The 13,531-nt window shown below is 33.0% G+C and overlaps 2 protein-coding genes across 2 annotated transcripts; one reads left to right on the top strand and one right to left on the bottom strand.

Annotated features, from left to right (window-relative positions):
- Positions 1-665: 665 nt before the first annotated feature.
- On the bottom strand, positions 666-5,910 carry LOC136972131 (PCNA-associated factor-like). The gene is made up of 4 exons (XM_067266678.1): positions 5,833-5,910; positions 4,609-4,674; positions 4,380-4,539; positions 666-995 (listed from the first exon to the last, which is right to left on the bottom strand). Exons 1-4 carry the CDS (start codon positions 5,867-5,869, stop codon positions 926-928), a joined length of 333 nt encoding a protein of 110 aa, XP_067122779.1. The 5' UTR covers positions 5,870-5,910; the 3' UTR covers positions 666-925.
- Positions 5,911-7,620: 1,710 nt separating this feature from the next.
- LOC136972130 (PCNA-associated factor-like) lies at positions 7,621-12,865 on the top strand. The gene is made up of 4 exons (XM_067266677.1): positions 7,621-7,698; positions 8,857-8,922; positions 8,992-9,151; positions 12,536-12,865. Exons 1-4 carry the CDS (start codon positions 7,662-7,664, stop codon positions 12,603-12,605), a joined length of 333 nt encoding a protein of 110 aa, XP_067122778.1. The 5' UTR covers positions 7,621-7,661; the 3' UTR covers positions 12,606-12,865.
- Positions 12,866-13,531: the final 666 nt, after the last annotated feature.

The raw sequence follows: 13,531 nt of genomic DNA, 5'->3' as shown, positions 1-13,531 counted from the left end.
GGTCATTTTCAATCTGGTTTGCCTTCAAGCAAAAATTAAAGCGGTCCTTGTAAGTTTTCCACTGGCTGTCCATCTTGAATGGTTCGAAACGAACTCTACTGGTTGATGTTCCTGGGATCGACATTTCCAGCTTTTTATATATCGAATTGTAATTTCTGCTGGCAAGTCTGTATGTTAATCCTCGTCGCCAATTTTGTATCGATTTTGTTTTCGACACTGTTTCACATAAAACATATAGTTAATTAACAATTAACTTTATTCCCTCTCGGATACAACTGACTGGGGTGACGACTGCACAAGAACTCCCCTCCCAGACAACGAAAGTATGTAGGAATTTTCACCCTTGACCCGACACTCAGATCAAGTTACAACACATAGAAAGGCAACATCAGTGCACAGTTCTGACCTAAACCATACGGAAAGCTTATGTTCAAACTGTGTTCCCGCAGTACGTACGCATAATACTGGAATATTCCATCAGTTCAGAAAGCTTAAAATAGGACAAGATTTTTGTCACAAAACGGAACCAGAATTACATCATTTCCGCTGATGGAAAAATCAAGATTATTAATTTTGCCATTTTTTATACATTTAATATTTTAAATGCGGGTATCATTTCTAAAAACTTGAGAATAGTAAAAATTATTTAAATATTCCAGGAAAACTTCATTTTGAAATAAAATTTATTATGAATGTCTTAATTCTATACAAAAGCAATATGATACAGATAAATTTATTATTTGATTTCATTGTCTAAGTTTGAGATATACGTTCTTACTTAACTGATTCATAATAGGACATCTGTACATTATTAAAATGAAATTATATACTGTAGTTCAAAAGAACTTCAATTATACAGAATTCAAATCTAAAACAAAAATTTATTATGTACATTAATTAAAATATCGGTTAAAAACAAAAACTCTTAATCGCTTTCCTCAGATATTACTTGATAACTTTTGCTTGGACCAGATTCGTTGAGATCATTAGGTTCACTATTAAAAAAAATTGCCAAAATTCAAATAAGCTTTGTAAAAGCTTTAAAATAAAATTATAAATAAAAACATTTATCTTTGGCTTTACTGTATTTTCTCAATTTTAAAATGCACTTTTTTTTTTAAAATCCACTTTCACTTTTTTAAATTAGAGGTAGGGGAGACAAGGGAGGAACGGGACACTTGACTTTTCTGATCTGTTTATTTATTTTAATTCTTTATTTGTCCCGAAGTGAGAGTGACAGCACTTGTATTTTCTTACAAAATGGCTGATGAATTGTTTCAACAGAAAAGGCTTTAGAAGAAAAAATTACATTACAATGCTCCAGGTAAATATTAATACCAATATCTGATATCTTAAACATAAAATTTCAGATTACAGCTTTTAATGCTTGATACAAGAATTGAAAGCAATACTTTAATAGCAAGAAAGTAATATGGTGAAATAGTACAATTTTGCTATATGTCTAGTTATAGCAAGTATAATACAAAACACCTCCCAGTAGCAAGGAAGGGGACAGTCTCCCACTCCTCCCTAATAATAATTTTCCTAATGCGGTGTTAAATTTTCCAGTCTTTATTTTCAAGAAAAATGCCACATAAATGGAAGAAGAAAGATCCAACAAAATCAACACCAGCCAACAGTATGATTCTTCAAGCAGTGAACATTGTGTGTGACCAGGGAAAAAGTACAAGGAAAGTTGCAAAAGCCATGGATTTATCAAAATCAGCACTAGCAAAACATGTAATAAAATTTAATAGCATTTCAGACAAGGAGCTTGTATTCTAGTCTAACCTCATTTGTGGAATGCTTCTTCTTCCACAGAGAGAACCAAAGTTAAGAAATTACTTGCTTAGTGCAAGTAAAATGCACTATGGCCTGACAACAGCGCAGGTAAGAAATTTCACACGAGTTTGTCGCTGCCTTGAATAAAACATAACCCGGTGCACGGAATCTCAATAAAACTGCAGAATACGACTGGTTCAAGGGGTTTATGGGACGTCATTCACAGCTTTCATTGCAACCACCAGAAGCCACTAGCTTGGAAACTGCTACTAGCTTCAATAAAAAGAATACTGACGACTTCTTGGACAAACTGAAATCTATTTATGAAAAATATATTAAATTATCTGCATACAATGTCCAATAAATATTTGCAGTGATTGTTGGTTCATTATCACGTTCTCAGTTAAATGTTGATTCACAGTATTCTGAATAAATTGTTTATTTATAATCATGTAGTAAAATTTTCTTTTAATACCTCAAATCAAGAAAATACCGTTGTAAAATACTGTAAGATACTTTAAAGCAAAACCTTGTGCTGATAGTATGACTATCTCAGTAAAACTAACCTTGTACAGAGACACACATCAGTAATAAGTATTTTAATACAAATTCACACAGAATCCTTTTATGAACTGTCCCATTCCTCCCTTTTACTAGGGAAGAGTGGGACACTTATCACAGCATACAAAACTTTCAATGCTAACCTTTGGTAAAAAAATTATAACTCCCAATACTTTTACAAGCTGAAAAGAAAGATTCAAGATTTTTTTTCTTTGCTTATGTTTTTGACACACTTTTCACAAAAGTGTCCCATTCCTCCCCTACCTTACGTTTTGCAATTCAAAACAATAAGCAGTCATTGAGAGTAGACCACATGGGGTACATTACCAAAAAACTTCTATTATTTGTGCCTATATTACTCAATGTTCACATTAAAAAGCTTTTCTGATAACATTTGTTTAATTTATAAACTGCTTTTTAATGCTTAAAATGCCTTTAAGTGTAGACTACGATAACTACCACCATACCAAATGCTCCATACTTGTCCAACTCACTTAATGAAATATCTTGCTAGATGGCATTAACAAGTTCGCAATTCAAAGTGCTGTCGTTTAGGCAGAAAATAAGGCTAAAGGCAAGAAATTTGGACAGAAAACAACAACCCGCACTAAAACGACCCTATTCCGAACCATCTTGAGTGTCCTTCGTATAGGAAAATAAAGTTGTCACGTCCCAGGTGGACCATGCAGAAGTATTCGGTAACGAATAACGAAAAACAAAATACCGTCACAAATAAAAATGAAGACACGTCTGAAGTTAATCATTTGTCATACAATCATTAATAGTCAAGATCCAACCAGCTTCATCTTCACTATTTCGCATAAAAAAAGGATTGATTTTTAAGAACTTCAGTACTTAATTATTCAAAGCCAATATTTATGCTTACTTTGTAAAGATTAAAATGCAATTAATTCCACTTTGCACCATGTTTTAAGAAAAAGCAAAGCTGTGCACATTCTTTGCAACGTGCAGCCACACAATGAAAAATTCACCAAATGGATGTGACGAAACATACAAAAGAACTGTTGAGTAGAATTACTTTTCAGAAATTTATCTCTGTATTTAACTAATCGTGTCTCAGTAATTAATGGTAACTGTTACAGGCAAAATAAGCAAGCAAAAAAATAAACCCACAATATGGAAATTAAACCTTTAAATAATGGACATTTCACCGATTAAACATTCTTCTATTACTTTATTATAAATAAGATCTTATTGCTGGATTACAATACATTATTGGTCTTTATCGCTTCCAAATAAATGTTAAATTTCCAAAAATATAAACGAAAGAACAAACTGAGGATCTTTGCATTTATTCTTACTTAAATAAATGCAATCTTCCATTTAATACATTTATATTTAAATTATGAAAACATGGTATAACAGTCATAAATTTAATAATGCTAGTACAGTACTTTTGACATAAAAAATAGATCATATTCAGGCTGCATAATTTCTAGATAATTAGTTTTAAAAATCTGCAAATTTTTAAAATTTTTACAAAACTTAATTTTAATCAATCGAAATCTCTGCATTTAAGTGGAGCTAATAGCTCTCGGGGCTAATAATTTTTTAAATATAACTTTAAAATAAAGTACGTTTTTCTTAAGATACAAAATTCCTGCACCACATATGTAATAGAGTTTCTTAAAATTAAAACATTTACAAGATTTTTCATAAAACTATCATTAAATTTAGCATAGAGTTGAACTATGAATGCCATCATTTGATCGCTCGTGGGAACAAGCCTGACAGTTAGCATCGGGAAAAAATTGGTATGGTCGGCAGTTATCGTAGGCCATGCTTCGAGACGACGTTATAATGCACGAAAAGAGTAATGCCACACACCCATTTCGTGGAATTGTATTTTTTTTGTATCTGTTACTTAACAAAAATTAATTATTTAAAGATTTTTCCTTCATAAAAATAAAAAACAATTTTCAAATTGGATCTCTAATTCATGATGCATCTTAGAATTGAGAAAATATAGTATCACTGATAACTTGATAACATTTTATAAAATTTTTCAGAATTACCTAAAACTCTCTGTTGCCGAGGAACTGCTTGAAATCTCCGAATTATCCTGTTCATCCGAATCTCTCAGAGACTTCACCAAAAAACTACTAATTTCTTTCTGCCAAGGAGGAGTGGGTCTCGGACAGTAACGATTTCCGGGAGAACGTCCAGATGCTTTGTCTGAAAATTTTTTTTATTTAGTTATCTGTTTTTCGTCATTCTGTAAAATTATCGTTTAAATTTACATACTTGATTTTACTTTTGAAGTAGATGCACCAGAACTCATCACCTTTCTTGGAGCCTTTGCTGCCACTGCTAAAAGATTAAATTTTTTGTTAGAAAAAGGATCAACGAGCTTTACTTTCATAGTCTGTATTCATAATGAAAATCGAGATCAAATAATTGGAGACATCCTCGTACAAAACGTCACAATTTTTATGCACAGTCATCGTTCGACACTTTTTTAAATTCGAGCAAGCATGCACGTCTCAAATTTGCCCGTAGATTTTAGAATATCACAATTTTCATTGTTGTTTTGCACCTTTTGCCCAGTTTTCTTTAATAACACCGATTGTTCAATTTTTCGTCCTTGTCCTAGCTTCCTCTTCCAGCTTTCCTATAAACCAGGTGTCATTGTTGACTATGATAGTGCTCAAAATGAACCCGAAAGACTTGCAGTATTTGGGTTTTTATAGTTTAAATTAAAAGTTACTAAATAAAAGATTAAACCTTTAAAGATTTCTTAGGAAAACAAAAAGCAAATGAAAATATCAATTTTACAAAAAAAATAGAGAAAAAGCAAGACGTTGCCAAAACTTCAGATTAAGAACAACAGGAAAGCCCAGATGATGATGATTTGTCTAAAAGAAAACTCATATTCAAGTGTTTAGGAGTGAAGAAAAATTCATATTAACATACAATACTTTTGATTGTGATTGTTAGATAATTATTGATTGCTTTATTAAACATTTCTCTTAATTACAAAAAAGATTATTACACCCAACGTGCAATCTCATTCGTCAGTGATAAGTCTGACATTTGATAATGTGGGAACATTCTTCCTGGATAATTTACCTTGATTCAATATGCAATGTTGCAAGTCTTACATAATAATCAACCTATTGTTCTTTCACTAACCCTCACATACAAAACACTTCATCAAAATTTCTTATAATATGCTTACTTATTTCTTACCTTTAAGAAAAAAGTGTAAAATTTATACAGTTGATTTTTTCCTAAATAAAAATCTACATTAGTGTTCAAAAACAACTGATAATTTAATACCGTAAAAACTAAGTTAAAAATCGACAAAAATTATCTTGCGCGATGCCAGAAAGGCAATACCACAATAAGCAATAAGCATCACCCTGCTAAATTAGGATACAACAGGATTAAAAATTACAGAAACAAGTTCATTAAAATCTAAACAATTTAAAAAATAGAACGTAAATTAATTACAAAATCTAATTTTACCTTTTCTAGAACAACTATCGGCTTTAGTACGAGCCATTCTCTTAACGTCGACTAATTGATAGCTTCCCGAATTCAATTTACACGTGAGTACTTAGAAATTCCCGCGCATTTTCGGCATCACCGATCGACTCGAAAGCTTATTGGTACATTTTTGATATAAAATAAAAACTTCAAGTGTTTAAGCGTAAATAAATTTTTATGGTGTAAGTTTATTATTGGTAAATATTAAAATATTCATATATGTATAAATTAATATGAATAAATATTATTTTTTGAAATTGCTTTATTGCTTGTCCGCCCTCTGGCGGGATGGTTAGGATGGCTACTTCGCCCCGCGTTTTCGTTTTTTCGGACCCGGAGAATCCATGATTGCGTCCGTTGCGGGATATGTCGCTCCGGGGAAGATCAGATGGGGGGTGTGAATATCTAACATGGGCACTTACAAGGTGTAAATCCTGGTATAGGCGCGGAAGAAATCTGTTAGGACTTGAATATATACTAAGGGTGGGCATATCGCTAATGGTTTTAATGTGATGATTGGTGGAGGCGGAAGTCTGTATGATGGAGGTTCGAGAGGTATCAAAAATGCCCGCTGGCATCCAAGGGGTGTTTCACGTCATGGTCGGCAGAAATTGCAATGATATGGTATACAGAAAGCTGTTAGTGAGGAGGGAGTTGGTTCGTGCTGTGTTGATTAGAGTAGTAGTGTACCGATCGCTATTAGATAAAGTCTTTAAGGGCTGTTAGTGCCCAGCCATGGATAAATGCCGGCCCGATGATGTAAGGGTTACAGAGTGGCATAGTTGCAAGTGTCGTCGATTACGGCGGCGGCTGTGCGATTGCCGGATTTACAGTCTAGCCTCGAGGCGCGCACCGGAATGCTGGACTTCCAAGCTTGAAAGAACGTCCGGATTACAATTGGGGGAGATCCGGCGTTTGAAAGGGTAGATCGTGTAAAATGACGGCCGGGTTTGGGTAGTATCCATTGCTTTAACGAGGCCGATGCAGTGGGCCCGTAACCACCGCCTGGCAGCATGGGCAAGGGGTATCCTGATTAAGCTGGGACTTGAGTCGACTTAAATCTGTTGTAAAATATCGTTACTGAGGGCATCGCAGATGCGATTCGTTAACTATGGGTGTGAATTGGGCAACAAGGCGCTGCTGGAAGATCATAGCGATGGTTGGCTGATTTATAATCCTGTAAGTTGCTCTGCATTTCGTTGCAATTACATCCCGACCAAGAAAGGTGACGTGAAACACCCCTTGGATGCCAGCGGGCATTTTTGATACCTCTCGAACCTCCATCATACAGACTTCCGCCTCCACCAATCATCACATTAAAACCATTAGCGATATGCCCACCCTTAGTATATATTCAAGTCCTAACAGATTTCTTCCGCGCCTATACCAGGATTTACACCTTGTAAGTGCCCATGTTAGATATTCACACCCCCCATCTGATCTTCCCCGGAGCGACATATCCCGCAACGGACGCAATCATGGATTCTCCGGGTCCGAAAAAACGAAAACGCGGGGCGAAGTAGCCATCCTAACCATCCCGCCAGAGGGCGGACAAGCAATAAAGCAATTTCAAAAAATAATATTTATTCATATTAATTTATACATATATGAATATTTTAATATTTACCAATAATAAACTTACACCATAAAAATTTATTTACGCTTAAACACTTGAAGTTTTTATTTTATATCAAAAATGTACCAATAAGCTTTCGAGTCGATCGGTGATGCCGAAAATGCGCGGGAATTTCTAAGTACTCACGTGTAAATTGAATTCGGGAAGCTATCAATTAGTCGACGTTAAGAGAATGGCTCGTACTAAAGCCGATAGTTGTTCTAGAAAAGGTAAAATTAGATTTTGTAATTAATTTACGTTCTATTTTTTAAATTGTTTAGATTTTAATGAACTTGTTTCTGTAATTTTTAATCCTGTTGTATCCTAATTTAGCAGGGTGATGCTTATTGCTTATTGTGGTATTGCCTTTCTGGCATCGCGCAAGATAATTTTTGTCGATTTTTAACTTAGTTTTTACGGTATTAAATTATCAGTTGTTTTTGAACACTAATGTAGATTTTTATTTAGGAAAAAATCAACTGTATAAATTTTACACTTTTTTCTTAAAGGTAAGAAATAAGTAAGCATATTATAAGAAATTTTGATGAAGTGTTTTGTATGTGAGGGTTAGTGAAAGAACAATAGGTTGATTATTATGTAAGACTTGCAACATTGCATATTGAATCAAGGTAAATTATCCAGGAAGAATGTTCCCACATTATCAAATGTCAGACTTATCACTGACGAATGAGATTGCACGTTGGGTGTAATAATCTTTTTTGTAATTAAGAGAAATGTTTAATAAAGCAATCAATAATTATCTAACAATCACAATCAAAAGTATTGTATGTTAATATGAATTTTTCTTCACTCCTAAACACTTGAATATGAGTTTTCTTTTAGACAAATCATCATCATCTGGGCTTTCCTGTTGTTCTTAATCTGAAGTTTTGGCAACGTCTTGCTTTTTCTCTATTTTTTTTGTAAAATTGATATTTTCATTTGCTTTTTGTTTTCCTAAGAAATCTTTAAAGGTTTAATCTTTTATTTAGTAACTTTTAATTTAAACTATAAAAACCCAAATACTGCAAGTCTTTCGGGTTCATTTTGAGCACTATCATAGTCAACAATGACACCTGGTTTATAGGAAAGCTGGAAGAGGAAGCTAGGACAAGGACGAAAAATTGAACAATCGGTGTTATTAAAGAAAACTGGGCAAAAGGTGCAAAACAACAATGAAAATTGTGATATTCTAAAATCTACGGGCAAATTTGAGACGTGCATGCTTGCTCGAATTTAAAAAAGTGTCGAACGATGACTGTGCATAAAAATTGTGACGTTTTGTACGAGGATGTCTCCAATTATTTGATCTCGATTTTCATTATGAATACAGACTATGAAAGTAAAGCTCGTTGATCCTTTTTCTAACAAAAAATTTAATCTTTTAGCAGTGGCAGCAAAGGCTCCAAGAAAGGTGATGAGTTCTGGTGCATCTACTTCAAAAGTAAAATCAAGTATGTAAATTTAAACGATAATTTTACAGAATGACGAAAAACAGATAACTAAATAAAAAAAATTTTCAGACAAAGCATCTGGACGTTCTCCCGGAAATCGTTACTGTCCGAGACCCACTCCTCCTTGGCAGAAAGAAATTAGTAGTTTTTTGGTGAAGTCTCTGAGAGATTCGGATGAACAGGATAATTCGGAGATTTCAAGCAGTTCCTCGGCAACAGAGAGTTTTAGGTAATTCTGAAAAATTTTATAAAATGTTATCAAGTTATCAGTGATACTATATTTTCTCAATTCTAAGATGCATCATGAATTAGAGATCCAATTTGAAAATTGTTTTTTATTTTTATGAAGGAAAAATCTTTAAATAATTAATTTTTGTTAAGTAACAGATACAAAAAAAATACAATTCCACGAAATGGGTGTGTGGCATTACTCTTTTCGTGCATTATAACGTCGTCTCGAAGCATGGCCTACGATAACTGCCGACCATACCAATTTTTTCCCGATGCTAACTGTCAGGCTTGTTCCCACGAGCGATCAAATGATGGCATTCATAGTTCAACTCTATGCTAAATTTAATGATAGTTTTATGAAAAATCTTGTAAATGTTTTAATTTTAAGAAACTCTATTACATATGTGGTGCAGGAATTTTGTATCTTAAGAAAAACGTACTTTATTTTAAAGTTATATTTAAAAAATTATTAGCCCCGAGAGCTATTAGCTCCACTTAAATGCAGAGATTTCGATTGATTAAAATTAAGTTTTGTAAAAATTTTAAAAATTTGCAGATTTTTAAAACTAATTATCTAGAAATTATGCAGCCTGAATATGATCTATTTTTTATGTCAAAAGTACTGTACTAGCATTATTAAATTTATGACTGTTATACCATGTTTTCATAATTTAAATATAAATGTATTAAATGGAAGATTGCATTTATTTAAGTAAGAATAAATGCAAAGATCCTCAGTTTGTTCTTTCGTTTATATTTTTGGAAATTTAACATTTATTTGGAAGCGATAAAGACCAATAATGTATTGTAATCCAGCAATAAGATCTTATTTATAATAAAGTAATAGAAGAATGTTTAATCGGTGAAATGTCCATTATTTAAAGGTTTAATTTCCATATTGTGGGTTTATTTTTTTGCTTGCTTATTTTGCCTGTAACAGTTACCATTAATTACTGAGACACGATTAGTTAAATACAGAGATAAATTTCTGAAAAGTAATTCTACTCAACAGTTCTTTTGTATGTTTCGTCACATCCATTTGGTGAATTTTTCATTGTGTGGCTGCACGTTGCAAAGAATGTGCACAGCTTTGCTTTTTCTTAAAACATGGTGCAAAGTGGAATTAATTGCATTTTAATCTTTACAAAGTAAGCATAAATATTGGCTTTGAATAATTAAGTACTGAAGTTCTTAAAAATCAATCCTTTTTTTATGCGAAATAGTGAAGATGAAGCTGGTTGGATCTTGACTATTAATGATTGTATGACAAATGATTAACTTCAGACGTGTCTTCATTTTTATTTGTGACGGTATTTTGTTTTTCGTTATTAGTTACCGAATACTTCTGCATGGTCCACCTGGGACGTGACAACTTTATTTTCCTATACGAAGGACACTCAAGATGGTTCGGAATAGGGTCGTTTTAGTGCGGGTTGTTGTTTTCTGTCCAAATTTCTTGCCTTTAGCCTTATTTTCTGCCTAAACGACAGCACTTTGAATTGCGAACTTGTTAATGCCATCTAGCAAGATATTTCATTAAGTGAGTTGGACAAGTATGGAGCATTTGGTATGGTGGTAGTTATCGTAGTCTACACTTAAAGGCATTTTAAGCATTAAAAAGCAGTTTATAAATTAAACAAATGTTATCAGAAAAGCTTTTTAATGTGAACATTGAGTAATATAGGCACAAATAATAGAAGTTTTTTGGTAATGTACCCCATGTGGTCTACTCTCAATGACTGCTTATTGTTTTGAATTGCAAAACGTAAGGTAGGGGAGGAATGGGACACTTTTGTGAAAAGTGTGTCAAAAACATAAGCAAAGAAAAAAAATCTTGAATCTTTCTTTTCAGCTTGTAAAAGTATTGGGAGTTATAATTTTTTTACCAAAGGTTAGCATTGAAAGTTTTGTATGCTGTGATAAGTGTCCCACTCTTCCCTAGTAAAAGGGAGGAATGGGACAGTTCATAAAAGGATTCTGTGTGAATTTGTATTAAAATACTTATTACTGATGTGTGTCTCTGTACAAGGTTAGTTTTACTGAGATAGTCATACTATCAGCACAAGGTTTTGCTTTAAAGTATCTTACAGTATTTTACAACGGTATTTTCTTGATTTGAGGTATTAAAAGAAAATTTTACTACATGATTATAAATAAACAATTTATTCAGAATACTGTGAATCAACATTTAACTGAGAACGTGATAATGAACCAACAATCACTGCAAATATTTATTGGACATTGTATGCAGATAATTTAATATATTTTTCATAAATAGATTTCAGTTTGTCCAAGAAGTCGTCAGTATTCTTTTTATTGAAGCTAGTAGCAGTTTCCAAGCTAGTGGCTTCTGGTGGTTGCAATGAAAGCTGTGAATGACGTCCCATAAACCCCTTGAACCAGTCGTATTCTGCAGTTTTATTGAGATTCCGTGCACCGGGTTATGTTTTATTCAAGGCAGCGACAAACTCGTGTGAAATTTCTTACCTGCGCTGTTGTCAGGCCATAGTGCATTTTACTTGCACTAAGCAAGTAATTTCTTAACTTTGGTTCTCTCTGTGGAAGAAGAAGCATTCCACAAATGAGGTTAGACTAGAATACAAGCTCCTTGTCTGAAATGCTATTAAATTTTATTACATGTTTTGCTAGTGCTGATTTTGATAAATCCATGGCTTTTGCAACTTTCCTTGTACTTTTTCCCTGGTCACACACAATGTTCACTGCTTGAAGAATCATACTGTTGGCTGGTGTTGATTTTGTTGGATCTTTCTTCTTCCATTTATGTGGCATTTTTCTTGAAAATAAAGACTGGAAAATTTAACACCGCATTAGGAAAATTATTATTAGGGAGGAGTGGGAGACTGTCCCCTTCCTTGCTACTGGGAGGTGTTTTGTATTATACTTGCTATAACTAGACATATAGCAAAATTGTACTATTTCACCATATTACTTTCTTGCTATTAAAGTATTGCTTTCAATTCTTGTATCAAGCATTAAAAGCTGTAATCTGAAATTTTATGTTTAAGATATCAGATATTGGTATTAATATTTACCTGGAGCATTGTAATGTAATTTTTTCTTCTAAAGCCTTTTCTGTTGAAACAATTCATCAGCCATTTTGTAAGAAAATACAAGTGCTGTCACTCTCACTTCGGGACAAATAAAGAATTAAAATAAATAAACAGATCAGAAAAGTCAAGTGTCCCGTTCCTCCCTTGTCTCCCCTACCTCTAATTTAAAAAAGTGAAAGTGGATTTTAAAAAAAAAAGTGCATTTTAAAATTGAGAAAATACAGTAAAGCCAAAGATAAATGTTTTTATTTATAATTTTATTTTAAAGCTTTTACAAAGCTTATTTGAATTTTGGCAATTTTTTTTAATAGTGAACCTAATGATCTCAACGAATCTGGTCCAAGCAAAAGTTATCAAGTAATATCTGAGGAAAGCGATTAAGAGTTTTTGTTTTTAACCGATATTTTAATTAATGTACATAATAAATTTTTGTTTTAGATTTGAATTCTGTATAATTGAAGTTCTTTTGAACTACAGTATATAATTTCATTTTAATAATGTACAGATGTCCTATTATGAATCAGTTAAGTAAGAACGTATATCTCAAACTTAGACAATGAAATCAAATAATAAATTTATCTGTATCATATTGCTTTTGTATAGAATTAAGACATTCATAATAAATTTTATTTCAAAATGAAGTTTTCCTGGAATATTTAAATAATTTTTACTATTCTCAAGTTTTTAGAAATGATACCCGCATTTAAAATATTAAATGTATAAAAAATGGCAAAATTAATAATCTTGATTTTTCCATCAGCGGAAATGATGTAATTCTGGTTCCGTTTTGTGACAAAAATCTTGTCCTATTTTAAGCTTTCTGAACTGATGGAATATTCCAGTATTATGCGTACGTACTGCGGGAACACAGTTTGAACATAAGCTTTCCGTATGGTTTAGGTCAGAACTGTGCACTGATGTTGCCTTTCTATGTGTTGTAACTTGATCTGAGTGTCGGGTCAAGGGTGAAAATTCCTACATACTTTCGTTGTCTGGGAGGGGAGTTCTTGTGCAGTCGTCACCCCAGTCAGTTGTATCCGAGAGGGAATAAAGTTAATTGTTAATTAACTATATGTTTTATGTGAAACAGTGTCGAAAACAAAATCGATACAAAATTGGCGACGAGGATTAACATACAGACTTGCCAGCAGAAATTACAATTCGATATATAAAAAGCTGGAAATGTCGATCCCAGGAACATCAACCAGTAGAGTTCGTTTCGAACCATTCAAGATGGACAGCCAGTGGAAAACTTACAAGGACCGCTTTAATTTTTGCTTGAAGGCAAACCAGATTGAAAATGACCA

Source organism: Centruroides vittatus, unplaced genomic scaffold (assembly GCF_030686945.1).
Source record: "Centruroides vittatus isolate TY-2023 unplaced genomic scaffold, ASM3068694v2 contig_2814, whole genome shotgun sequence".
In the NCBI taxonomy this organism is placed as follows: Eukaryota; Metazoa; Arthropoda; class Arachnida; order Scorpiones; family Buthidae; genus Centruroides; species Centruroides vittatus.
The sequence above is the reverse complement of the archived record's forward strand: the minus strand, read 5'-3'. Positions and strand labels throughout refer to the sequence as shown.